The sequence below is a fragment of the Athene cunicularia genome (assembly GCF_003259725.1).
Source record: "Athene cunicularia isolate RWA chromosome 1 unlocalized genomic scaffold, athCun1 chr1_part1, whole genome shotgun sequence".
In the NCBI taxonomy this organism is placed as follows: domain Eukaryota; kingdom Metazoa; phylum Chordata; class Aves; order Strigiformes; family Strigidae; genus Athene; species Athene cunicularia.
Window position 1 is genome coordinate 127837521 of NW_020799091.1, and position 27462 is coordinate 127864982.

At 39.9% G+C, this 27462-nt stretch overlaps 1 protein-coding gene across 6 annotated transcripts; it reads right to left on the bottom strand.

The window, feature by feature from the left end:
* Positions 1–2510: 2510 nt before the first annotated feature.
* CASP2 (caspase 2) lies at positions 2511–27456 on the bottom strand. 6 transcript variants are annotated; one of them, XM_026852560.1, is made up of 10 exons: positions 27130–27456; positions 21632–21799; positions 19834–19909; positions 18318–18412; positions 16717–16893; positions 15427–15555; positions 14875–14965; positions 11198–11347; positions 10999–11108; positions 2511–2669 (listed from the first exon to the last, which is right to left on the bottom strand). In XM_026852560.1, exons 1-10 carry the CDS (start codon positions 27277–27279, stop codon positions 2646–2648), a joined length of 1170 nt encoding a protein of 389 aa, XP_026708361.1. In that variant the 5' UTR covers positions 27280–27456; the 3' UTR covers positions 2511–2645. The 6 variants fall into 6 exon arrangements, 4 of the variants coding, with proteins under 4 accessions (XP_026708361.1, XP_026708342.1, XP_026708351.1 ...); XM_026852541.1 differs by lacking the exon at positions 2511–2669 and adding an exon at positions 9381–9860; XM_026852550.1 differs by lacking the exons at positions 2511–2669; positions 27130–27456 and adding exons at positions 9381–9860; positions 26766–27086.
* Positions 27457–27462: the final 6 nt, after the last annotated feature.

Genomic DNA, 27462 nt, shown 5'->3' on the forward strand with positions numbered 1-27462 from the left:
TACTGTTCACCCACTAAACAAGAAAGAACTAACATGACTGACTACATGGAGTGAATAGTGCTAATGATGCTATTTGACAGGAGTATGGTCCTAAAGATAGCATTTTAAGGTGTAAATTGTTAAGACACTCAAGTCCCAAAAGTGTCTGGAATCCACTTGAGGCACCTACATCCAGAATTACAGTCTCTTGATGTGTTGTTAACTAATCCTTATAACTGTTCTTCATTCTTCGTGTTTTGATAAATAATTCATCCTTCATCAAGATTAGTGATTCAGCATGTATTTAGCACTGATGCCTGAATTAGATCCAGGAACTAGCTGCTCTCAGTACCTAGCTGCTACTCTGCCTGTGATCCCTAAGGACCCAAGTATATATGATCATCCTCAAAGAATTCCTAAATTTATAGCCACCTCTTCAATGAAATAGGTTGTAGCATAATTGCTCCCTTATCATAAAGCTTATCAGGGATGTGGGTGACTTGAATTCAGTTAAAGAACTAAGCATTTTGGGTTTATCCATGAAGACACTTGAGTTGATCAAAGAGCTACCACTTATTACACAGTTCTGTCCTGTCCAGAAGCCAAAAAATCTCCCAATGGCAAATATTTGGGATACATTTATAAATAAATTAAAATCATGCAGTCCATAGTCTTCCTTTCTCTCCTGAATAGCTATTTAGTAATGTATAAATATTTTGTCAAAGACTTGTCTTGATTCAAGTAATGTGATACTAGTTGTGTCTTCTCACAAGCATTCAAGAAAACTGTCAATAGTCTAAACTCTCTGACTAGGCTAGTTCTAAACTAAATTAGAGATTCATGAGTTTGTACAGTTAAAGAAGAAATATAGCCATTTTCCCCAGGCTGCATATTCTCTATTTCTGCAACTTTTGTTGTCTCATCCTCCCTTCCTCACCACTGCTTTTGTTCAGGTTTGTAGGATTTTCTTACAGTTCAGGACCTCATGTAATTTGATCAGCTCAGAAACCAACCCAGTTTGAATTTTTGGTTTCAGTACCCACCTCTTGTTTTCTCTCCACAAACCTTACATGTTTGCATACTGTGCAAACAGGTCACTGTAATCTCATTATGTTGTATTCCCTAGTGTTGGTGCTACTCGATTCTGATGCTGAGGATGCTACTTTTCTTTGTATTGGACTACAGAAAGCCAGGCCAACAGAAATGAAATATTTAATAATCTAGCCTTTCCACTGTAATGATTGGCTTCTTCAGCAATGTTAATACTTGTCAAATGATAAATAGCATTCTTAGTAAAACACCGTTGAGCTGAGGGCACATGCTTGTGATGTGTGGAGCACTAAGAAATTTACATTAATTACGTAAGTCTGAATTTGAAATCAAGCTTTCAGTCATAAAGGACTATATGGTCACACTAAAGATCATACAGTTCTTCATTCATCTGTAAGGCACTGTGTCATACATGCAAGGCTCAGCAACAGAAAATATTGGACTGAAAGCTCCTCTCCTGGTCTTCACTTCAGTTTTCTGTTCCCAAAGGCAACCGTACATTCCCCTTGGTAAACTGGGTGTTCTAATTACTAGAAACAATCTCTCCATCTTACTTTGCAGTGGCTCAAAGAAGATGAGATTTCATGTTTTCCTCAGCCCCAACACAGTCTTATTTGTCTCCAAACACTACCACCAAAACTTTGCATGCTCAGGTACAAACAGGCCACCATTCATTTTTAGAGGCTGGGATTCCATTCATGCTGTTCCTTAGGCAATCTGGAGTGTATGATGCTAATTCTCACTTCAGTGACTGAAGGAAGTGGCTTTTTAGATACAGTACAAACTGCTACCTCAGCTTGTCCAGAAAAGTGTGAGGACTAATGCGGTGCAATAAATCTTAGTTCTCCCAGTTGGCAGTAATCTCTTAAAGTACTTAAAAGAAAAAGTGAGGCAACCGCCTGCATTCAAATACCTATAAAACAAAGCAGTGCAAGACCCCACTGGCATGTGCCCAAAAGATGCCACAGAGCATCATGCTCTGTGCTCTCACAGCAGCTTCTAATACCCAGCATGGCAGAATCCTAACCATATCTTCCGAGAACTGTAACGAAAGGCAGGGAAATGTTTCAGTGCCTTATCTGTGGTTCTCTGGAAAAAAAGGAAAGCCATTCACAACCAGCAGTTGCATTTCTATACACTTCTGAAGACTAGGTGTCCCTACAGACTCAGCCCTAAGTCTCTCCAGCACTTTTATCCTTGTCTGGTGAATTCAGTGATGTAAATTTTTTGCCCATGGGGATCAGGAACGATTCCCATTTTCACAGTGAGAAAAGGAGAATATGGCCTCTTTTTCTCTTGGAGGAAGACACTACTGGAGCATGTGGTCAGTCAGAACTCTCACAGATTCTTCCAAATGCAACCAGGGAAGGATGTTTGTAGGCAAAGAAAGTGTTTAGCCCCTTAAGCAGAAAAGGGAACGGCTATACTGTAGGAAACATTCTGTCCTGAAGGTATTGTACTCACCAGGGTTTGTTGGTATCGGAAGGCTTTTGTTGGAGAGCCATCCAGAGTCATATCCTCAGAGACAATGTCCTGTGAAGCAGGGGTCGTTCAGGGCAACGTCTTCCTGCCTGCTCTCCACAGCAAAATCATGGAGTGGAAACAGACACAAGGCTTCAGAGAAAATCCCACAGAGCACCCTGAGAGAGAAGGTGAAGGAAAGACACAGAGGGAGAGTGTAATCAGAGACTCCCTGCCCCCTCCTGTTCAGTCTGTGCTTGGACACAGCAGCCGCTTCCCTGCTTTAGTATCTCTCTGCTGCTCTGGCACCAGGACAGCTCAGTAAATTAACAGGAGGTAAAGTTTCCCTCTCCTCTCTCAGGCAGTATCATTCTCCACTGCATTTGGAAGGGGTCAGCAGTGGAACCAAAGAGAGCATGGGGCTGATGACAGAGAGAGACTACGGAAGAAGAGGATGGAAATAAAAATTTACCACAATTAAAGAAAAGAGAATCATCCTGCAATTTAAGCAGGGTTATGCCTACAACATGTTTCTGGGACAACTTCGTAAAGTATCAGACTCTGAGAGGGCAAATTCTCCTAGCAGGCCTTGGAAGACTGTTCCTTACATAAATTACATGGTGTTCTCACATTTAGCCTAACTTTTCTTAAAGCAGACCCATTATTGCTGATTCCCTGGCCACAACACCTCACTGCAGATAAACAGACTTCCTCACAGTCTTTGTACCTTCATCCACTGGCGTAGCCAACACTCAGTATCTTTTTTGTAAAGAATCACAGAATGGTTGAGGTTGAAGGGACCTCTGGAGGTCACCTGGTCCAACTCCCCTGCTCAAGCAGGGCCAGCTAGAGCCAGTTGTCTAAGACAATGTCCAGATAGCTTTTGAGTATCTCCAGGAATGGAGACTCCACAACCTCTCTGGTTGTGTTTCCTGATGTTCAGACGGAGACTCCTGTGTTTCAGCTGTGCCCATGGCCTCTAGTCACTGGGCACCACTGAAAAGAGCCTGGGTCTGTCCTCTTTGCACCCTCTCTTCAGGTGCTTATAGGCATTGATAACAGCCCATTGAGCCTTCTCTGCTCCAGGCTGAACAGTCCCAGCTCTCTCAGCCTGTCCTCAAAGGAGAGGTGCTCCAGTCCCATCATCATCTTTGTGGGCTGTTGTTGGCCTCTCTCCACTATGTTGATGTCTCTCTTGTACTGGGGAGCCCAGAACTGGACACAGGTCTGCAGATGCAGCCTTGCCAGAGCTGAGCAGAGGGGAAGGATCACCTCCTTTGACCTGATGGTAACATTCCTCCTAATACAGCCCAGGATACAATTAGCCTTGTTTGCAACAAAGGCACCTTGCCGGCTCCTGTTCAAATCTATTTTCACCAGGTCCTCCAGGACATTTTCTGCCAAGCTGCTTCCCAGCTGGGTGGCCCCCAGCATATACTGGTGCATGGGGTTGCTCCTCCCCAGGTGCAGGACTCTGCACTTCCCCTTGTTGAACTTCATGAGGTTGACTTCATGAGGTTTCAACTCTTCATGATTCTTTTTTCTACTTCCTTTCTATTTTTTCCCCATCATCCTCAGAAGTGAATTTCAAATTTTGAAACATTTTGTGATAGACAGATACACTAAAAGAATGCATATTCTAACATGTAAATACATGTAATTGCAGTCCTGAGAACTACCTTGAAAAGATCTCATATTTTCCTCTTGTGTTAATGTTGGCATTTTTTTCTTAATGTCTGACTAGAAATGACATGGGAATGTAGAAGACAACAAAAAAGCTATGTGTAACCAAATTTGTTATACCTAAAACCAGTCAAAGCTGCTCAACAACACAGTCAGGAAGGGTTTGTGGGTTGTTGAGGATCCTGGAACATCAGTAGGAGTGAAAAGTAGGGAAGTCCTGCCTCTTGCCCTTCTGTGTGTTCTGGGCCTTTGCCACAAGGAAAGCAAGGAGGAACTAATGGGGTAGAAAAGGCAAAATCAGGGTGCTGCTCTCAGCTACTGTCTTGAGAAACAGAGCAGCCATAGTAACTGCTATTCCTCAGCTGAGCCTTAGCAACTGTCTGCTGTATCCTGAGGCAGCAGCAAGCCCAGAGTTCTGTGGGGAATGCAGCAGATAATACAGGAAACAGCTCTTTTCAGACACCTGCTGGATTTTTTTCCTCTGGAAATTAATAAATTCTATATCTAGGCAAAGCAGACAGTTACTTAGGACAACATCATGAGACTAATTGGATGAGGCCCTCTGTAGAGAGATAGGAGCAGCCTCATGTTCACAAGCCAACATCCTCATGGGGGACTTCAACCACCCCAATATCTGTTGGAGGGACAACACAGCAGTACATAAGCAGTCCAGGAGGTTCCTGGAAAGTGTTGATGATAACTTCTTTCTCCAAGTGACAGAGGATCCAACAAGGGGAAGTGCTATGCTGGATCTTGTTCTCACCAACAAGGAGGGGCTGGTGGGGAGTGTGAAGCTCAAGGATAGCCTTGGCTACAGTGACCATGAAATAGTAGAGTTGAAGATCCTTAGGGCAGTGAGGAGGGAGCACAGCAAGCTCACTACCCTGGACTTCAGGAGAGCAGCCTTTAGTCTCTACAGGGAGCTGCTTGGCAGAGTAACATGGGGTGAAACCCTGGAGGGAAGGTGAGCCCAGGAAAGCTGGTTAATACTCAAGGATCACCTCCTCCAAGCTCAGGCGCAATGCATCCCAACAAAAAGGAAGTTAGATAAGACCATCAGGACACCTGCATGAATGAGCTCCTGGATAAGCTCAAATATAAGAAGGAAGAGGGTAGAAGTAAGGACAGGTAGCCTAGGAGGAATACAGAGACACTGTCTGGGTAGTCAGGGATTCTCAGCAAGGCCAAAGCCCTGATAGAATTAAATCTGGCATGAGGGGTAATTAAAAAAAGCTTTTACAGATCTGTTGGTGTTAAAAGGAAGACCAGGGAAAATATGGGCCCTCTGTGGAAGGGGAGACTTGGTTATCTGGGATATGGAGAAGGCTGATGTAGTCAACAACCTTTTTGCCTCAGTCTTCACCAGCAAGGGCTCCAGCCACACTGACCAAGTCACAGAAGGTAAAGATGGGGACTGGGAGAAGAGAGAACTGCCCACTGTAGGGGAAGATTAGGTTCAAGACCATCTAAGGAATCTGAAGGTGCCCAAGTCCCTGCGACCGAGGACATGCACCTGTAGGCACTGAGGGAACTGGTGGATGGATTTCTATGAAAGGTGTTACTGCTTCTCCTTACTTGGCAGCTTAAAATGAGAACTTTTAGGAGTAACAAAGAAATAAAAAATAATCAATGTAAACCACAGCAATTCCAGATGTTTCTCTTGAACTCAGAGAAATCTGAAAACAACCCTGAACTCTTTCAAAAATGTAGTGATTTATACAGAAGATGTCTTCTTAAGAATTTATGCACACAGGTGTAACCTGCATTTTTGTATTTTGCAAAAACACAGTCTGGAGACAAAGTTACACATAACAGTGACCATTAACAAGGTACTAAATGCAGATGAATGGAAACAAAATAACATCAAACTTTCGCATGAGAGAATTCTACAAGTAGTATTGGCAAAAGCAGCAACACTAGGCCCAATTGTACTGCATAGGACTTAGTATTCATTCTTCAGGAAAACAGCCTCACCAAGGCTGCTGATCTTGTGACAATAGTTGATTATAACTTCTCTAGAGATCATTTCATTCCCTTAATTTTAAAGAAACTGTTTTCTGTATGCATACACTGCTGACATCATCACAACATAATGAACATGACCAATTACATAACAATATCCTATTTTCTTGCATTTCCTTTTCCTAATAACAGTGTTGTGATGTAGCAAAGAATTCTCACACCCTGAAGACGAGGGCAAGAACACATTGTACAACACAGGTACAGTGTATGTTAGGAGTCTCAGCCTGGCATAAATTTTATCTTCTAAGACATTTTATGGATGTTTAGACAACTCTTTTGATGTTTTGGAAAACTTTCCCTCTTCCAATGCCATTCTGTTCCTTCCTATTTTTAAGATCAATGACTGTTTTTACAAAGTCAAATTCTTTGGGTATCTATTACTTTTCATAATGGCAAACGGGGAAACAAAACTATTTTAGAATTACTACAATTGTATTAATTTACCAAAGTCTTCTATTAATAAATATAACTAGCTTAATGCTACTCAAGATTTGTAAGATACCCTGTCTACACCACAATCACTGTTTTCACTCCCTGTACCTCAAAACAAAACTTCTGACCTTATTATTCTTTTGGCTTCTAGCCAAAAAGTGACTTGGTTAGCACTTTCCTACTATACCACCTATTTTAGCTATTAGTCATTCCTTAAACTATGATACTAGCTCAAAACTTACTTCCCTGAAAATACAAATATCTGTATACTTCATCTTCTGGCCTGCTTTATCATCTGGACTACTAGAAACACTTTTTGCACAAGTAGACCTTGGTAATTCCACTGCTAATACTACTACTAGATTTCCTGTGTCAGAATTTTGTATTATGGAAAAAAATGTACTCTTTCAATAAAAAAAGACTTTAGAGGGGTGTTTTCTGTCTTTTAAATGTCATGGATGAGACAGAGTAAATGGTAATCTCTAGTGCGTCTGGACACTGGAGATTATTTACCTTCTTATTTCACACTCACTGGCTTTCTCCCAGGTGCATTTGCAGTGAGATCGTTGCTAATCTGTGAAGATTGGGGGAAAAGTCATGCTGGTTCTGTGCTGTACAGCTGGGGCCCAGTTACCAGTCTTAGGCATTAAAGGTCAAAGCCTCTGGGGAGAGCCCCTGGCATCCATTCCCATGCAGCCCTCTACCTGGATTTTCCTGCACTTCCAGGATCTCTTCTCCAGCTGTTATCTTCACTTTCTTTCTGGGCCCTTCCTCCTTTTTTTCAGGAACCCTTCATTTTGGCACCAACTCTTCCTTCAGGAACATCAAGCCCACAATTTTCCCAGTCTAAATATTTTATGTGCTGAAACACAACACAACCAGAATGGTTTGAGTTGGAATGGACCTTAAAGATTATCTAGTTCCAACCCCCACAATCTTCCACTAGCCCAGGTTGCCAAAAGCCCTGTTCAACCTGGCCTCGTACTTGGTGGTTCTGCCTCATATCTCTTTATCAATGTATTAAATTTTGTGTAGTTCAGGTGCTACCAAAATTTACAAGCAGCCCATACTGGTTGCAGCTAGCAAGTAGCAGGCTTCTGCCCGAGTTCAGAAGTGCCTCAGAAGGTACTATCTCAAAAAATTATGCAAAATTCTCTTTATATAGAAACTCCATTTCTGAGCAAAGGTATAACTCTGCAAGTGGAAGATACTGCAAATATTAATCAAACAAGAATTCTTTATTCTTTATTTTGACATTTCAAGGCAGTAAAATACAAGTATACAAAAAGAATATAAGAAAGTGGCAGTGATGATGCAGCCTGATGTAATCCTACAAAAATCTAATCCAGAGTGGACTGCTTCATCAATATACATATCTTAAAATATTGCACCTTTTCAAATAAGGAGCACTCAAGAAGAAAGTGTTTATACTCCAGGGAGGTAGGTACAACAGCCTCTAAAATGGTATCTTAAACTTCAGAGTAAGGCACCCATTGGCAAGTGTGATCCTTGTTGTTTAACACCTTGTGTGTAAGATAAGTGCAAGATGCATGTTAATGCTGCACCTTTGTCAGCTGGAGGAAACAGCCTTCATTTTCCTAGGCAGGACAATAAAAAAAAAAAAGAAGCATATGCCTAATTTTCCAGCTTCCCTCCATATCCCTCTGTGCTTCCTATTTATAATTCTATCTTGAAAAAAATATTTTAAGATATTAAAATATATAAAAAGTCACACATAAAAAAGCTGGAAACTATGCCAACTTACAAGATGGGCAAGGACTGAGACTGAACAGACTGCAGTCCATATGTAACTCAGTTTATCAGGAGCTAGGCTCTACCCCAAAGAGAACAATGCCTATCTCCCATATCACATCAAATAGGAGTAACTGCATCTGGACACAAGCAAGAGAAACCAGAACATGAAAAGACTATGTAGGAAATTTCCAAAATAACTGACTGATTATGCCACAACTTTTCTTATTGATCACTTGAAACAACACTTTGCAAATATTAGCTAAATAAATGGCTTTACATGATCATGGCTGAAGACAAAACTCACAGAACAGGGTGGTAATGTGAAAATCTTCCCTTTCATTTAAAAGGGAAACAAATGGCAGTGATAAATAAACCAAGCAAAAACGCTTAGGCTGTAAAGAGCTGCCTTGAATATTTTTGTTAATTAAGAAAACAAAAAAAAGATCCTTCTGTACAAGGCTGTAGGGTTTGGGGGATTCAGTTTTACAGTGCAATTTATAGGCTCCTGAGAAGTTGACGGATTGAATGCTATGCCTGTGACACACAGGTACTATGCCAAACAAATTCCTCAAAAGTAATATTCCATGCAGTTGTTCATTCTTGGGACTAAGGGGAGCTAATCTAGAAATTCTAGATTCAAAACTATATCTGGGGCAGTTTATGGAGGCTTACTTGTCTGTATGAGAAATCCTGGATCTCTACTTGTTTTGTTGATAACCTGGGATGTTTTGTAGTTCTCTTGATAATTTGGCTACAGAAGAAATGTGCAAAAATAAAATTTTAAGGAATCAAGATGAAAAGTGTCAAGTACTGAAAAAAATAACTTTCCATTTTAGAGATGGTAAGGATTCTCTTTCACAAGGGAGCTCTTTTCTAATGCACACAGGAGATGATTGTCCTGCATGAAGAACCATATAGAAAGTATTTTAAAATTTTAAAATACAAACATAAGTAGCATTTTATGAATAATTTTCCTTTCAGAAAGGCTTAACCTTTTAAAAAGTTATATGAATAGTCTGTTTCCCTTTCCACATTCACTTTGCTTACAAATGTCCTTATATCTCCTTCCAAAGGATGTTCCCATTTCTAGTGCTGATCCTCTGTCCATCAATTTCTGACCATATGGAATAAGTCAGGACATTATAATTTTAAACCCTGAACTGAATCAGATTACAAAATGTTGCCAGATAACTTTAGAAGACATCAAGAATTAGACTGGCTGGATATAATCAAGCGTTCCTTGCTTGTGCATGTGATGTCACAACCCATAAGACTGAAAACACAGACTTCCATACTCAAAGTTGAGCTTTGGCAGTATCTGTCTTCCAACAGAGCTGGCAGGGTTATTTTCCTGGCAGATAGCCAGGAAACAGGTAAAGGTCCCGACAGAGTGTGCTACAATACTCCGACATTTCCTTGCAGCGGTGAAATTCTGTGCCTGGGGCATAACCTTCTCGTTGTTTGATTTGCCTGTTCACCTAGATGTGAAATTAAAAAAAATAAAATGACTGGAAGGATTAAAAAGACAGAATAAGTGTCACTGCTTTCTATACTCATAGTTTATCTTATTAAGTAGTCCCCTATGAAATGTCTTTCTAAATTATAAGGAGAATATAGAACTGGGGTGCAGTTCCACAGCAGTTTGTTGCCGTGGTCACACTGCTGTCTTCACTCCCTTGTCCCCCATTTTCTTAATCTTTATCTTATGTGAGTGCAAGTGCTTGTGCAGCTATGTGGTAAGCAGTTCAGGGAATTCACCTGAAAGAAAAGCTATTTCTATAGAAAAAATGTAATTCTTGACAAGCCAGATTAATTCTTCTCATCCATTTCACTCGTGCAGTTTCATGACGAATGTAAGGAGTCAAAGAAACAGTATTTTTACTTTGGTTAAACTGCTGTAGAACTCTGTGTGTGTGTGTGTGTGTGTGTGTGTGTATATATATGTATACACACACACAAAAATGGGGAAATCAGTAATAATTTAGCTATGAAAAAGGCAAGAACAATCGCTTTGATAGTAGATTAATCCTAACAGTTTGAAGCACTAGAAGGCTCTTCAGAAACCAGGTAAGTCACACCTCAATGATTGGGTTCAGTTTTGGGCCCCTCACTCCAAAAAGGCCATTGAATGACTCGAGCGTGTCCAGAGAAGGGCAACGGAGCTGGTGCAGGGTCTGGAGCACAGGTCTGATGGGGAGCGGCTGAGGGAACTGGGGGGGTGTTTAGTCTGGAGGAGGCTGAGGGGAGACCTCATGGCCCTCTCTACAGCTCCCTGAAAGGAGGGTGCAGAGAGGGGGGATGAGTCTCTTGAACCAAGGAACCAGTGACAGGACAAGAGGGAATGGCCTCAAGCTGTGCCAGGGCAGGGTCAGACTGGCTATTGGGATGTATTTCTTTGCAGAAGGGGTTGGAATGGGCTGCTCAGGGCAGGGGAGAGTCCCCATCCCTGGAGGGGTTGAAGAGTTGGGTTGACCCAGCGCTGAGGGATCTGGTGGAGTTGGGAACGATCAGTGTGAGGTTAATGGTTGGACTGGATGATCTTCAAGGTCTTTTCCAACCGAGATGATGATGCTGTGATTCTGTGAAGTGTGGGAGAAGACAGACACTCCATCTCACCTTTACCAACATGTCAGCCACATGAGTGTCTCGAGAGTCCTCTGCAAACACAGAGGTGAGAGCCTCGATATACCAGGATCCACGCTTGGTGTTCCGCATGGCTGCAGTGCCTGAGAAGAAAGTGTATGATGAAGTTTCTGGGAAACACAGACAGATAAAACCTCCTTATGCCCCAACACTTAGGGCCTCCCCTCTATACCTTTCAGACAAGCATATCCACAGATCATATCAGAGCATGTAGGGAGACGCAGTTTGAGATTTTCTTCCTTGTTTGCATCACTTTCCTCACAGCCTGGGGAATCTGACCATTCTTTCCCATCTCTTTGATCCACTCCCCGGTCTGTCTCATCTGGGTTGGGGGCAGAAAAAGAAGAAATTATCATGAATTACTGAATATAGCTTTCCTGTACTTCTTTAGCTTTGGGCAGCAATGCCACACCTGCTGTCAAGCAGAAAGCTTTTGCATGAACTTTAAGCTTTCTCAGTTGTTTTTAAAACTCATCTGAAAGTTATTCTGTGCTAACTAATTCATATACTAATAAATGCTGAACCTGCTCAACCTAATATGACTGTTAGTCTTCATGTCAAGTGATTTCCCCCCGGCCCCCCCCCCCTTTCCTATGGAATCATGCGATATTTGGAAAGCAAAGAACTTTCTGATAGTTCTTCACCATGCACATGTTTCTACTTTACACTTTTGCCTACCTTAGAAATGTCCAAAAATGTCTAGACTAGTTTGCAGTGCTAGCTACCTACTTCTTGCAGAACTCAAAATGAGAGCTATAATTTTAGCAGCTAAGGTCTGCCTCCAAGACATCAAGAAAACATGGGCCAAATATCTCCCCCAGTTCTAAATCTTGACTATAATATCACTTGTTTCAATCAAAATCACAAATTGTGCGATAAGAAAATGCAAAATAATTTGACCCCAAACACAAGAGAAACAACTTGAGTACTTGACAATTAGTTTATAATCTGGAGAATATTTAATGCCCTTTCCAGGATTCATTAGTATGTATTAGGACAAGTGTACATATTATCAATTGCTTGTTTACATGATGCAGAGTTTTCACTATAATACAGACCAATCGCTTAGTGGCAATAACTTTAGTAGTCCAGCTATGCTGTAGAAAAACTACATTTTACAGGCTTTCTATATAATTTTGCCCTTTTGCTGTAAAATGAGAATCTACTATTCTACTTACTTCCTAGTAAGTAGATGCTAGTCTTAGGAGGCACAAGTGTCCATTTCAGAGATCCTCCTGTTATGATGGCTCTAGGATTTTGTTGCCAGGACATGCCTAAGAAATGCATTTGGATTTCTAACACTTTTACAGGCAGTGGCACTGAAGACATCTCATAATTATGCATAGGTAATGGTCAGTTTATAAGACAGCAACGCTGTTCTTTTCCTCCAAGCAGCAGTGGGAAGGTCTGATTGTCTGACAGAATAGATATACCCTATAATTAAGACTCCATAGCTCAAAATTTCATGTTTACTTCTATCAAGTTCCTTCATCATCTCTAAGTTAGCAATACAAATTTTTCCATTTTTAACCACATTTTTTCATGTCTTTTATCACTTCTCCAAATCCTTTAAATTCTGTATCTTCTTAAAAATTTAGTGTATTGTTCACAGTGTATGCTATTTCAGATAAGACTCAGGTAACTTTACAGTCAAGCTATTATTCATACTGTTGTCACCCATAAAGTCAAAACCTTTTTGATTAAAGCTTCAAAAACAGATGTCTTCCTCATGCATTTGTCTTCAAACACCATCCCAAACTAAAAAGTGTAAAGCATATTCATCCACATACTTAACCTCCAATTTATATCACCAATCATTGCCACAAAGATTGATTAAGCCTGTTTAAATTTTACTGAAGGTCCCAGATAGTGATTTTGCCAACTGATTTAAATAACTGCTAGCTACCTATTTGTCATTATTTACCACAGTTCACTCTTCTGGATCAACTACTATATTCAACACAGATGTTAAGCAGCTTCAAAGTCTCATTTTATGTCATACCAAAATCTATTTGTCTTTTCCCATTGCTTTCTGTTGTCACTGGTTTTCGATCTGTGACTGCAGGTGGACTATTTCCATTCTTTAGTAGACTTCTGCCAAAGACCCTTTGGAAATTAAGAAGATACTACCACCTCCTCTTTATCTACATTTTTTTAGTGTGTCATTAATAGAAGATGGATAAGGCCTATTACATAAATGTAGGGAGAAAGAATAACCTATTCATTTCTCATTTTGTTTCAACAGAAAGACTGACTACTAATCTAAAGTTGTCCACACTATTTATACAGTCTTTTAAATGCTGCTTTTGAAAAAAATTTGTATTGGTTAGCCTAACCTTTGAATGCTAACATGAAAAGGTACACCTTTTTGTTGACAGCTCAATTACTCTGTAACTAGCTTTACCCTCCAGCTACTACTAAAGGTTTAAAAGAGAGGTTAAAAAAAAAAGGTGTTTGGTTTTTTTTTAAATTGAGAAAAGATTTTTTTACTTTTCATTTGCTCAAGTCTCAACCATTTGCCTACTGCAGTATCCCAGTTCCACGGCATTTTGCATAGTTAGCCTACCACTCATTCTGAACAGATACCTTTTTGGGAACAGGAAGGCCAAGCCTGATTAATTGACATGAACAGACCCATTATGGTAACCTCACGGTCAAATAAACCTAATTACCTAATAAGGTCAGTTACAAAGCTTTGGTTTATTACACTTATTTCCACAGTGTTATGAGTCTGCATTTTCATGTTTGTTCAAGAGTATCTAAAGATTCAATAATGTAAGAAAAGCAATCACGTTCAATTCATACTGTAAATACACGTTACAGTATTTCCAAATGCTTAGAAGAATCAAATATTTCTGATTGCCAAAATACTTCATGTGACTAAGTTTTTCTCCTCACTGGGATTGAACACAAGTAGATAACAGGTGAATGAAACATCCTCTTGGCTAGAGGACAAACTATAAAGCTCTGCTAAAAATTAAAAAGGGAGACAATTACAAGGGAAAAGGGGGAAAAGCATACACACTAGAAGAACTTCTCTATCACAACAGAAAAAACAAAGCTTTCTAAGACAGAACTTTGCTTTGGAGTATCCACAGTTTCACAGCAATCTCAAAAAGTCCAAATAGTTTAGGGAAAAAGTCATTAGCAGATCTGAAACGTAGGTGCTTATAGACATGTGTTTAGTTACAAGAGGAGGGAAAATGAATGGCACAATTTAAAAAAAAAAAAAAAAAAAGGAACAGAAAGTGGAAAAAACCCAAGTATATGAGAATGAAGAAAAGAATTCTGTACAATAGTATGTAAACATTCTACAGTAGTATGTGGAAGAGGGTGTAAAGAAAGGTCATTTGGAGGTTGAAAAGAGGATAGGGTAAAGGGGAAAAAGAGACAAAAAAAGACTTTGAGCCAACTTTGATAGCTCAAGAGACAACAGCACAAGAGACATAATACATCCAGGATCAAAAGAAAGGACCTCAGACAGGACTCCATTGCTAGTGTACCACTCTGTGCTGTGCTGCAATTTGATGCACCATATGCCCCACTCCCCTTACTGCAGGCAAAGCGAGAAAGCCTCAACATATGAGCGGGATGTGATAGAGTTTGATATCATTAAGGTGCTCTGAGGTTTGCAAGCCAATGCACACATCCCATGCAGAGCAAAAGACACTTACAGAGCAACAGATGCAGTGGCAGCAGCAGGGCAGAGGGAGGTGAATATGGGTTCCACTTATACCTGAGAGAAGTAAAGAGGAGAGTTGACAGCAAGTTGAATGTGAGGGTGTGTCTGTGAGTAAGATGAGCCTTAATGGCATGCCCAATACAAGGCTTTAGTATTTGGGCACTCACCTCCACGGCAGGCCTGAATAAAGAACATTTTGGGCTTATTCTGAAGATTTGTACAGTTTGCATTATCAAAGAGCCGGAAAGCCTCCTGCAACTGAGAGAAGAAAGAAGATAAATATTCTTCATTGCAGCCTTCTGAGTCAAACACAGTCTCGCCTTGTTTTCCTGTATTTTGGTTATTACCTCACTAGTCTTGATATTTTTTCCTTTAGCTCCAAACTCACCATGTGACAAACACATACCTTTCCCACCTTCTCCCTCAGCTTCTACCAGCTGGAGTTCATGCACTCTACCTAATACTTGTACAGGAAGAGAGAATGAAATAACTTTCCCTACTTGCCCTATTTCTATGCCACTTTTTATCCTACAGACCTCCCATAGACAGCCCCCTGCCTTTTTCTTCCCACAAGAACTTTTTTTTTTTCCCCTTTATAAAAAATGTGATTTTTCAGTCTCCTATCACTTCACTTTAAAAAAAAAAAAATATTTCCCCACTTTCCATTGGTAGTTTCCAAGAGATAACCTACAACACCACATCAGTACACAGCAAAGTACCTGTAGTAGTTTGCCATCACTGCCATAAACCCCACCCTCCACACCATGGGAAAGCAAAGCAACAATGCACGAATCCACATCCCGATGACCTGGCAGCTTAGAGAACCTCTCCAATGCATTCCGCATCTCCTAGAAGAGAAAAAAAAAATTTAATGCTTTCCAGATTTGCGCAGGGGACATGGGCCAATATACTGGGAAAAATACAAATGGTCCTCCTGTTATGAAATAAACCCTACAATACATGAAATTTACAAGACAAAAGACATGTCCATAAAAGAACAGCAAAATGTTATGTAATATTCAGTCCTAAGTACAACATTGTGAAGTAGGAATCACTTAGGCCAACAGGCAGGTGCAGCAAGTATCTGGAATTGGTACACATGGATTTAACATAGGAGAAACCAACTGATATGTTATTGGGTTTTACACTGACACTTGAGTCTGGCTGGGATATTGGAGCAACTTAACAGATACATACTCTGGTACTTCAGGCATTCAAACACTAAAGATCAAAACACCGTAACAATTTAAAAACTTTAGGAACTCTGACAACACGGCAGGTGCAAAAGTCTTATTATGATGTCGCAAAAAGTTGTTATCTTCTATAAAACACACTAACACATTCTGTGTCACTCGGTTTCATTAAAATGAATAAGAAGAAATGAGGCTGGAGAAGGTAGCCACTGCATTCCCAGGGAAAAGCAAGTGGCTTGATTCAGTCATGGAATATTACCAATTTTCCAAAGTCAAGCACAGCTACTTCTCTAGCAAAGCAAAGAGTGAAAGAGTGGAACTTAACTGCAAAGACACTGGAAGACTGATAAATACGATGGCAACTGACTCCATCAGTGAAAGGACATGGGAAAAAAAAAAAAAATCGCTTAAAATTGCAAGACTAGGTCAAATATTTGTAAAATTTAACTTCTAGGATAGCAGAACACCGGAAAAGTCTATCTAGAGTACATTGCAGACTTTATTAATTTGTGGTTTTAACACACATGCCAGGTGTGATCTAGAAATTCTTGCCCCTTTCACTAGCGTCAGGCTAGAATAGTACCCCTTGTGGTCCCTTTGTGATTCTACTTTCTGTCAAGTCCTCTGCCTTCCAAGCTTCTTCAAATTTATCAGTATGTGAGCAGACATCATCCCTTATCTTCTATTCAGAAGTGACCATTCGCATCTTCCTGTTCCAGCTTAACTATACCAAAGGGAACCTCTTAAAATGTTTATGTAACAGTTACAAAGTCCCATTCATACTGGTTGTGAAGTACTGGGATCCATCCCCCTTACCTGTGCAGTTTGATCATGACAGACAGTCACTTGATACCCAAGATGCTTGAAAAGCATCTCCAGCGAATTACAGTCCACATCTCCCCCTGCGCGATATTCCAAGTCCTTCTCACTGCTGAAATGGACATTGCTGAGAATAAGTGCTAAGCCTCGGGGCTCTGATATCAGTTTATATGCCTGAAAAGAAGATTTTAAATTGGTAAAATTTAGACTACACAAGGAAATATTAGAGTAGACAGCAATCCCAACCTGCCAACTTGATACAATATGCAGGATTTCTTGATTGAGAAGGCACAAAACCAGCAGAGGTTAAATTTTTGAAGGGGTTGTGGGCTTTTTTAAATAAATAAAACATATGTTTGCACTGCAACGGATCCCAGAAGTAACCGTATTTGCAAGTCTCCACAACTGATGATCCTACAACACTCATTAAGATGTTATACTAGCTTGCCTTATTTCTCATTTTAAAAGAAACAGAGCTTACCCATTTCAAACTGTGAATTAGGCCTTGCTAGCTTTTTTCCCTTTCCCCATCCTCATCCCAGCACAGTGCCGTATATTCTGTCATTCCATCAAAAGCCTTAGAACAACACTATGTAAAATGTAGCTAACATTTCTTAGTTGCTGTTGGAAGCAGAGAAAGATGTAAAATAGCACGTGAGTACAACTGTAACAGGAAGAGGCTGTCAACCACTGATTGTGAAAGTGATGTGGCCTAAGGTCAACAGGGAAAGAACTTATTTAAGAGGGGTGCCTCCAAATTAAGTTCCCTCTCTGACCCTCCCACTCTAAAACAACAAATCAATAATAAATCGGTTACTAACACTCCTGTAAGTTGGACGTAAAATTTAATACCAAAGGAGCATATAAAATAAGGTGCATCAAGGCAGAGATGTAAAAGGAACGAAGTCAGGGTCACACTGATGCTACCTAATTAGGTCTCCTCAATAGTTAAAAAAAATTAATCTGTTTTGCTGTACGCAGAGCCTGTGACAGAGTGTTAAGTGTTAGCACATTGTGTAACTCTAGTAAAGCATCTACCCCACCACAATCTATGCTTTACAAACAGAAAAATCAAAAAGTAATTAGACTGCCTACTTCAAACGCTGCAGATTAGAAATTCAGGTTGTTTTACCCAGTACTACCCAGCACAGAATCATGATCAGACCCATACTTCTGAGTACAGTTGGCAATTAAAACAGACATTAACACAGTTCTAGTATTTTACAGACATTTGCAGGGTGTGCCACCACACAGAAAAAGATGAGGATGCAGACAAATAAATAGGAGGCAAGAATACTGACAGCTTACACAGAGCAACAACACAGAAGGCATTTAATGAAGCTCATCATGACCAAAAACAGAGGCAGAGATTTGTATAGCTACAGAACTACTCAGAATTTCTTCACTTGTAAATGAGAATTACACTAAATTGAACTTGACTGGTAACACTTTTCAGTTATACAAATAGCACAACTCTGATCCTCATCCCAATGAAGCATGTGTTTCAACTCAGTTTTAAGTAGCATGTGTTCAGTTGATATATCCAAACACCTCACATCTTTCACATCTTAAGGAGATTTTCTCTGTCAAATACTTACCAAGTGCTGATGATCACGATAAAATTCAGGAGAGCAGTACTTCACTGGAGGAATCTGTAGACCATCTCCATTATCCAAGGAATGTTCCATTGGTTCTGTGCGAAACAATCATAAAAAATTCCTACTACAAAGCCTCTGCACTGAGATAGTAGCTTGCAAATTCTGAACTATGTTGTCTTAAGTAATATTCCTGTACTATGCTATTCATACCTCTAAAAATTCTCCTTGATCAGGGACTTCAGACATACAGTCAAATATAGGAGAAAACCCAAAAAGTACTGGAATGGTATTCTTATTTCTTCACAATTTTAATTAGCAACTTTTTCTTTTTTGTCTTGTATGTGGATTAGCCTTTTCTAAAGCCTAGTAAATTTACAGAGATGAAAACAGAATTCTTACCTAAAATTAGAGTTGTGTGCTTTCTGTCTTTTTGTACAGTATGTTCACAGTTAAGCTGACAAAATAGCTAGAAATATTCAAATAGAACAGTGCTTTTCCTTTCAGAAAAGGCCTCCCATGCTCACTGAATACAATTATTTATTTTTTGCTGAACATATTCGTAAGTGATCAAACTAGACATTTCTAACTTCCATAATGTACAATGCCCTCTTACTTATCTGTCTCTGAACAACCCTTTCCTCTAGGTAACAGCCGATGAGGTGAATCATAACCAATTATTTGTCATTTGCAGACAAACACTCCCCTGTCCTGAAGAAACAGAGCTAATGACATTCATGATGTCCTCTGAAATCCTTTTTCAGCCTTTTGAGGCATGGCTTTCCTGGTTGGATGAACATATGCTCTAAGAAAACCAAGAAAACCCAACCTTAAAACCTATGCACCTAAATTTTAAAAAGCCTTCAAAATCACTTGTTCTTTAACACTAGAGATTGCTCCCAGTAACCAGTACACAGTTCAAGCTGTGGTTAGGAACATGAGTACTCCAGGCATTACCAGAGGCAATATAAAAACAAGCAAGGAGATTCATCCCAACTAGTTCCCTGATCTAAGTCACAAATTCTTGCTATAGAAAAGATGATTTGCTACACTAGACAGAAGCTACAGAAATCTATGTTGGACCCATGTAACATATGTAAGGCCTTATACTTAAACTTATTTGCTAAGATGGAATTCTATGTTAAGGAATACTGCCCAAAATCAGTATATTCTCAGCTCTAGTTCAACTAAACTCTATTACAAACCGTAAAGAAGAAAATCTTTGCAGAATCTTTTTACTGACATGTACTGTTTAAGCAACATAAATTCCTGTAAGAATAACTGAAGCTGACTAGGAACTGACTGAGTTCTCTTCCAATATGCTATTTCACTGTCATTTTCTAGCCTAATTCTGCCTCCTATATCTGATCATAACATAGTTCACTGTCAAGTTTGTATTCCTGGAATGATCAAAGAGGTGGTGAGTTTATTTCTAGAATTGAATTAAGAGAATATTAAGAAATAAGAAGCGAACAACCAGATAGCCAATCAAGTATTTACAACATCATGTGTGACTCACCAATCCAGCGTGGTCTCTTTGAATTACACAACTCACTGACAGGGAATGGAAGATTTGATCCATAACAGTGTTCAAGCTACAAGACATACAATAAACCCATGAAAAAGTACCATAAACCAGTTTTTTTGGGTTTTGTTTTTTTTTTTAATCTACAAGCTTGTACCACAAGAGAATCATGGAACAAAGATACATGCGTTTACATACACATATACATGACTTTTAAAATGGTTCACATTCAAATGAAACATCCTGACAAGATGGCAGCATTTTCTGTCAACGCAAAATTCCTTCCCTTCTTTGCTCATCTCTACTTCTACCAAAATTCCCAGTTTGGAAACTTTACAGCGGTCAGCATGTCCTCCTTGATTTTGCCAAAAATTGATTTTTCCAGTGATTCCTATCTTTATCTTTGCTTTCAAGATTTCATTGTTCATATAGCAAAGCACAGCTGAAAACAAAAAAATAGAAAGGTAGTCTAATAAATTCTACATTTTAATAAGGGAACATCTCCAAAGTATCTGTTCTTCCTTCCTTTGTATGATACATGTTTACTGCAAGTTTCCATCCTTGTCAATGCACTAAGACTACTGAATCTTTGCTAAATTATTCCTTTAATCCAGTGCTAACAAATGTAGCTTGTAAAATAAAACCAAAATAAAGTCCCTCTCTCCTCAATAGACAAGTCTAGCTTTTAGTAGCTTTCTACTCATAGAATCATTGAACACTAAATGAAGAGATTTCAGAAAAAAATATTTTCTTTGCAGCTTGGGTTCTTGAGGACACATCCATTAAGAACATGTTGGATATAAAAACATCCAGGAACCTCTTGCAGTTCAACAAGGGAAATGCAGTCCTGCACCTGGGGAGGAGCAACCCCATGCACCAGTATATGCTGGGGGCCACCCAGCTGGGAAGCAGCTTGGCAGAAAATGTCCTGGAGGACCTGGTGAAAATAAATTTGAACAGGAGTCGGCAAGGTGCCTTTGCTGCAAACAAGGCTAATGGTATCCTGGGCTGCGTTAGGAGGAATGTTACCATCAGGTCAAAGGAGGTGATCCTTCCCCTCTGCTCAGCTCTGGCAAGGCTGCATCTGCAGTCCTGTGTCCAGTTCTGGGCTCCCCAGTACAAGAGAGACATCAACATAGTGGAGAGAGGCCAACAACAGCCCACAAAGATGATGATGGGACTGGAGCACCTCTCCTTTGAGGACAGGCTGAGAGAGCTGGGACTGTTCAGCCTGGAGCAGAGAAGGCTCAATGGGCTGTTATCAATGCCTATAAGCACCTGAAGAGAGGGTGCAAAGAGGACAGACCCAGGCTCTTTTCAGTGGTGCCCAGTGACTAGAGGCCATGGGCACAGCTGAAACACAGGAGTCTCCATCTGAACATGAGGAAACACCTTTTTACTGTGAGGGTGACTGAGCACTGGAGAAAGCTGCCCAGAGAGGCCCCTGAACCACCATCTTTGGAGATATTAAAAAGCCACCTAGATGTGACCCTGGGCAACCTGCTCAAGGTGATGCTGCTTGAGCGGAGAGTTTGGACCCGATGACCTCCTGAGGTCCCTTCCAACTTCTATCATTTTGGAATTCTGTCTGTAAATTCTGTTCTTCCCAAATTTCTTCTCCTCTGCTTTTACTAAGGCTACTACAAGTTTCAGTTTGCAACAAAATCCCATCCTATCCTTCATAAACATTTTTTTTTCTATTTGAAAAAGATCACTTTGTGCCTAAAATCAATCTGAAATCCAGTCCATCCATCCCTTTTAATAAATAAAAAAAACCCCAAAACTGCTGTACCCTTGCAGTCCCGTGACTCAGGTTGGATGTTGTATTCAAGATCACTGTCTCCAGATGCTGCTGTTTGGTTTCTCGTAGAGCTTCACAGAAGGCTGAGAAGGCATTAGGGCCTCTCTTGGGCAGCAAATCAAGGAATTCCACATTTTGGCTGAAGCTCCCAGACTTGGCCTAGATTCAGAGAAAAAACAAAATCCACAATCAAAGATTCCACAATTCATTTTCAGTGAAACTTCAGAACAACTAATATTTTTTTTTACTTCATCTAAATGTTCCATCACCATGCTTAACTGTGCTACATCCATTTTTAGTGTCTTTCCTAGCTGATTTCACTCCTATTACTCTGTTCCTACTAGCTCAAGTGGGAGAGTATATGACAACACAGCAAGCCAACAATTCATACGTTACTACACACACAGTAATATGCCCTCCTGGCATCAAACTTTACTTTCAGTTACTGTTGGAGTAGTATCTATTTTCCCCTATTGAATACATGAAGTCCAGAACATGCTTCCATTACTGCTCAATAGTTTATGGACTCATGCACAGATATGCAAATCCCTCAGAAAGCATTAAGTAAAATACTTATTATATGCAGTCAGTTCAAAAAAAAAATTACATATGTAACATACAGACCAACAAAGCAAGATATAGTTGTATATGAGAAAAAGTAACAAACAAATATTAAATGTATGTATCTGTAAGACATTCAAGAAGTTTCAAGTGTTAGAATATTAACAGGGAATTTGCCAACAAACCGCTAATTTTCTACAAACCGCTAATTTTCTATGATATGTAAAACACACCAAAACATCACCTACTAAAATACTGGGTATCAAAAATAAATTTTATCAGTTGCACGGAACTGATCTGAATTACCACTTAGATTCCAGATCTCTTCTTTTGGAGTAAGCCTTCGTCACATGTGTAAATCCTCTGCTACAAAAGATTTCACATCATCTGGCTTCTTTCATAAACTTTTTCAAGCTTGGTGTTAAAAGCAGATTGGATTTTGTCCCATCATATTGTTTGGAAGGTTATTGCGAAATCTTATTGATCCAATGCTTATGAACCTATTCTGAAATTTCAGACCTATGTTCATTCATGACTAATAGCATTTATTTTTGTGTCAACAATGTCCTTGACTTCAGCGTTCCCCTTACTTATCAAACTTCTTTCTATAAATCAGTCTAGATTTGCTACAGTAAACAAGCCACTTTCTTTCAGCCTCCTCACAATTAGCTCTTCCCCTTGATAATGCAGGTACCCTTTCCTATTCCCATGGAAACCTCAGCTTTCAGAGCACAGTTGACTAGAAGTGCATACAGTAATATCTCACCTGTGTCCTTCCAGAAGTACGAAAATACTTGCCCCTTTCTCCCAGTAACACTTCTCCATTAGTCCATAGAAGATAACCAGCTCCATATACTCGTATCTTGCTTTAATCTACTGCATTTTACCTAATAAAGTAAATTGACAGCTGATATTCTACAGTACCTATTAACTGTTTCTTCCTTTCTAATAGACCTGCAGCTGTTTATGGCAAGCTCTTCTTCACTTTATGTCTTCATAGTCTATGACTCTAAACCACAAATCAAGATCACAAGCTGCCCTCAAGAACTGGATCACAAGTTTTACTGAAATGTTAAAAAATTTCCATAATGTTCATATACTGCACTTTATATGTACAGTAGTCAGCTTTTGGCAGACTTCTTCCTTAAATACCCAAAGCGCTGTACCTCCTCATGTGAATTCCACATCAACAGCACATTTCAGTTATACTAACGTTCAGCAAATATTCAGAAGTAAGAGTTTCGTAAGACAGACTCGTTTCATTTTATTTCCTAATACATCCTTAACTTTTTTTTGTACCCTCACAGATGAGTTTGATAATCTGCATAACAGGCACTGGTTGCATGATAAACTCTGAATTCCTGGCAAAATCCCATAGCATTAGTCTTCTTATTGAGCCTGAATATACAAGCAGAATCTGTGGAGAAGAGCATATATATTTGACAAACATCCTCATCAAATTTAGAGCATATATGTTTGAAAAACATCCTCATCAAATTTATTTCACTTTGTCAAAGCCACTGATCCCTGCATTACTGTCTAGTGATCAAGACAGAGCATTTAAATCGCTGTATCTACACAATCTGATAGTGTTTGATTACAATACAGAGTATTCAACTTGTTTAAAAAGCAAGAGAAAGCTCTTGCTATCATATCTGCAGTTTTGAAGGTCCATCCCAGAGTTCTGGGAGAACAACATATCTTCTGGCAAAGTGGCATTAATGAAGTGGATTTTGGACTTCATCTTAAAAACAGCTGTTTCCACTGCCCCACTTTATTTCCACTATCTTTTTTGCTCTGTGTTTGAAATCCCTCTTTTCTGAGCCTTCATCTAGATAACTTCTATCATCTTTGCTATATAGTAAACAAAAGGTTTTCCTTATTCTTTCTGTAAAATATATAATTGAAAAAACCTCAAATTGTCGAGTATCTTTCTGAGTGACCCAATTTAACTTAATTCTGGTCAGTTCTTACTCTCTTTCCCCACTTTGGACAAAGGAAACTGCTCCTATTTACTAATTTTTCCTCTAGTGTACACCTACAAACTCTTTACTTAACTCTTCATATTCCTTGTGAGGTCTTCATCCAGCTCAACCACTTTTGTCTTCAGTGGCCCTTCCTCCAATGTCCTCCCCTCCCACCTTTTTCTTACTTGTAGTAAAGTTTCAGTACTGGTTTAGCACCTCAAACTTGAAGAAATTTCATGCTTCCTTTATCTCTCTGAGCTCCTTGGCTTATTTCACTTTCCTTGTGATGAACGAGTGCCCTATTTCCAGAACCATTTTGTTTATTCTTCTGTTTCGTTTAAATGAAACCAACAGGACCAGTATAACTGTTGTGGTTTTAAGACAAGATAATTTAAAACATAACTATTTATCCAGATATTCTCAATTTCCCAACTTTTGGGGGGAGCAGGGGGATATATAGAATCAGTTAGTTACAGCATCCAGGAAAATCTACGCTCTATCATCAGACACAGTGGCATTTGTCTCCTCCTATTTCCACTAAAGTACCTGATGCATCAAAATACATTTTCAAGAATAGGCTACCTAACAGCACTTCTAAAACCTTTGTTCACATTTGAGCCAGATTGGAAGACTACTACAAATTCACAGACTTACCAGAGAAAAACAAAAGGTAAGACAAAGTGGTTTTGACTCAGATGACTTATTTTTTTTAATGCATGTTACTTTTTGTTTATCTGTAACAGTGTTATGAATAGTACTGTACTGCAAATGTTCCCTTCATTTCTATCCTTCCAGTACAATGCATATTTTTGCAGTATTACTGTTCCAGTTGTTAATGGTTTCCTCCTACCCCTACCATATTTCTATTTCTGCTGGAATTTCCAGATTCATACCCTGCAACAGTAGTTCCAAGTCACTTTGTTCTCTTGCTCAGGCTGCTATTGCTATTTATATACATATGAGCTCTTAGTTATCTGTGTATGTTGGATTAGGCACAACTTTTTCCACTACACTATTACTATTTATCTGGCTTATCTATCATAACACCTCTGTCCTTACTGATAATCCATTACTAAGTATTGTTGCATCTCCTTTTATCTAGTTACACCTGGAGAGGAAGATTCCATTTGTCTTCTTCCCCTCTGCCCAATGCTTCTTAAATACAGCAGCATTCTGCCAAAAAGCTATTTTCTCTGACATCATCCTACCTTTGAGAGGGCAGCTTTTTTTTTTTTCCTTCTCCTTTTCTTCCCCTTTCCTTTCTCCCCCTTCAGTAACTAACTGCAGTCCAGCAACTAAACACCTCTACTAACTACCCATACTTCAGCAGTGTCATTGTTTAACCCCAGGTCGGCTGCTAAGCACCAGAGTCATTCAGTCACTCCTTCCTCAGCAGGATGGCTGGGGAGAATCGAAAGGGTAAAAGTGAAAAAATTTGTGAGTTGTGATAAAGTCAGTTTAACAGGTAAAGCAAAAGCCATGCACACAAGTACAGCAAAATAAGGAATTAATTCACTACTTCCCATCATCAGGCAGATGTTCAGCCATCTCCAGGAGAGCAGGGCTCCATCATACCTAAGTTACTTGGGAAGATAAATGGCCTATCTCCAAACATCCCACCATTTCTTCTTCCCCCAGCTTTTATTGCTGAGCACAATGTCGTACTGTACAGAATATCCCTTTGGTCAGCTGGAAACAGCTGTCCCAGCTGTGTCCCCTCCCAACTTCTTGTGCAACCCCAGCCTCCTCACTGGAAGGGCAGTAAAAGAATCAGAAAAGACCTTGACTCTGTAAGCACTCCTCAGTAATAACTAAAACATCCCTGTGTTATCAACACTGTTTTCATTACAAATCCAAAACACAGCCCCATACAAGGTGCTATTCAGAAATTAACTCTATCCCAGCCAAAAGCAGTACAATGAGTACTTGATCCATTCTTTGATTTTCACTGTCTTCCTGCATCTTTGTTCTCCTTCATCAGAGACTGGCACTATTTCAGGTAAGACTGCCTGCATCTCCCACAACTTAACACAGGTATCCATGACAGGTCCCATGAGGAATTTCACATTATCTTTGACACATAATGAGTCAAAATTCATCAGGAAGTTATTTCTTCATTGCTTTCAAAACCCTTATCAGTCTCAGGTTCATACCTTCTGTACTGGTGCCCAGGAAATAGCTCATAATTCTATTTTTCAGCATCTGTTCTTATGACAGGACCATCAACCTTACTAACAGACTAAAAAGTCCCTCAATTGCTTACTTGCGTCCCAAGATGCACTTGATGTGCACCTTCAGTTCTTTTCTTTGCAGTCCGCTTTCTCTTTGAAGACCTCTATCTCCATCCTGCAGTCTTCCGTGCATTACGCCTTCCGTGCATTACCGTACCTCTGGAAGCAATCCCAAGTCCAAAGACTTCATAGCACCCACTGCTTAGGTTAAGTATCAAAAACCTATGAATGGCATTCATCATCTGAGAGCAAGACTTAGCTCACGTAGTAAGGCTCTTCACACAATTTACAAAGACACATGAAACACAAATTCTTTAAGTTAAAGGTGCCACAACAAGCTGGTTCCTAATACATTCATTTACTTACTTTCACAGTATTCTCTTGGAAATAGGTATTATTCCTACTTATAAAAATGAAAAAAAAGGCACAAAACGGCAACAAAGAACGGGAAAATACCACCTGACTCACAAAGCACATCCTGTCACAACTACATACCAGCATGCAAGCCAACACTTTTATACATCTCAGACAAAATCCATATTGCCAAAAGCATCTTACGCTTCTGTGTGTTGCAAGCAAACCCTGCACTGCTTTGCATGTTCTCCAAACGTAATCACATTAAAATACACAAGTAACACACAGATGAGCTCTACAGTGCTGCAACTGCCACGAACTTAAGGTCTTAACTAGAAATAAAGCTCACAGTCCAGCGAAGTACAACTTAACATACCTGTATCATTTCCATCATCTCCGTGGTGATGATGTCCTTCTCTATCATATGCTCAGCCAATTCTTTCAAAATCATCTGCTTTGCCAGCATCACCCGGTTCTTCTTTAGCGCTTCCTGGTGACATCGCTGCATGCCGCACGCCACCAGCATCCTGGCGGGAGAGGAGAGAGACCAAAGCCAAACTCAACGGGCAAGAGCCACGCTTCACCCTCCCAACTTTCTGCTCCAGGGGGAAGCAGATCGACCCCGCGGGCACCCGCCGCCAGACAACGGGCGGAAGAGGCCTCCTCCACCACCTACCCCACCGGGGATGGGCGAAGAAGGGGGCGCTCC

Coding starts and splice junctions, on each gene's coding strand:
- CASP2 (XM_026852541.1), bottom strand. CDS start 27,279: ATGCTGGTGGCGTGCGGCATGCAGCGATGTCACCAGGAAGCGCTAAAG. Junction 19,910..21,631: donor TGAGTCACGGGACTGCAAGG/GTACAGCAGTTT, acceptor TATGTCTTGTAG/CTTGAACACTGTTATGGATC. Junction 15,556..16,716: donor GTCATGATCAAACTGCACAG/GTAAGGGGGATG, acceptor TTTCTCTTCTAG/GAGATGCGGAATGCATTGGA.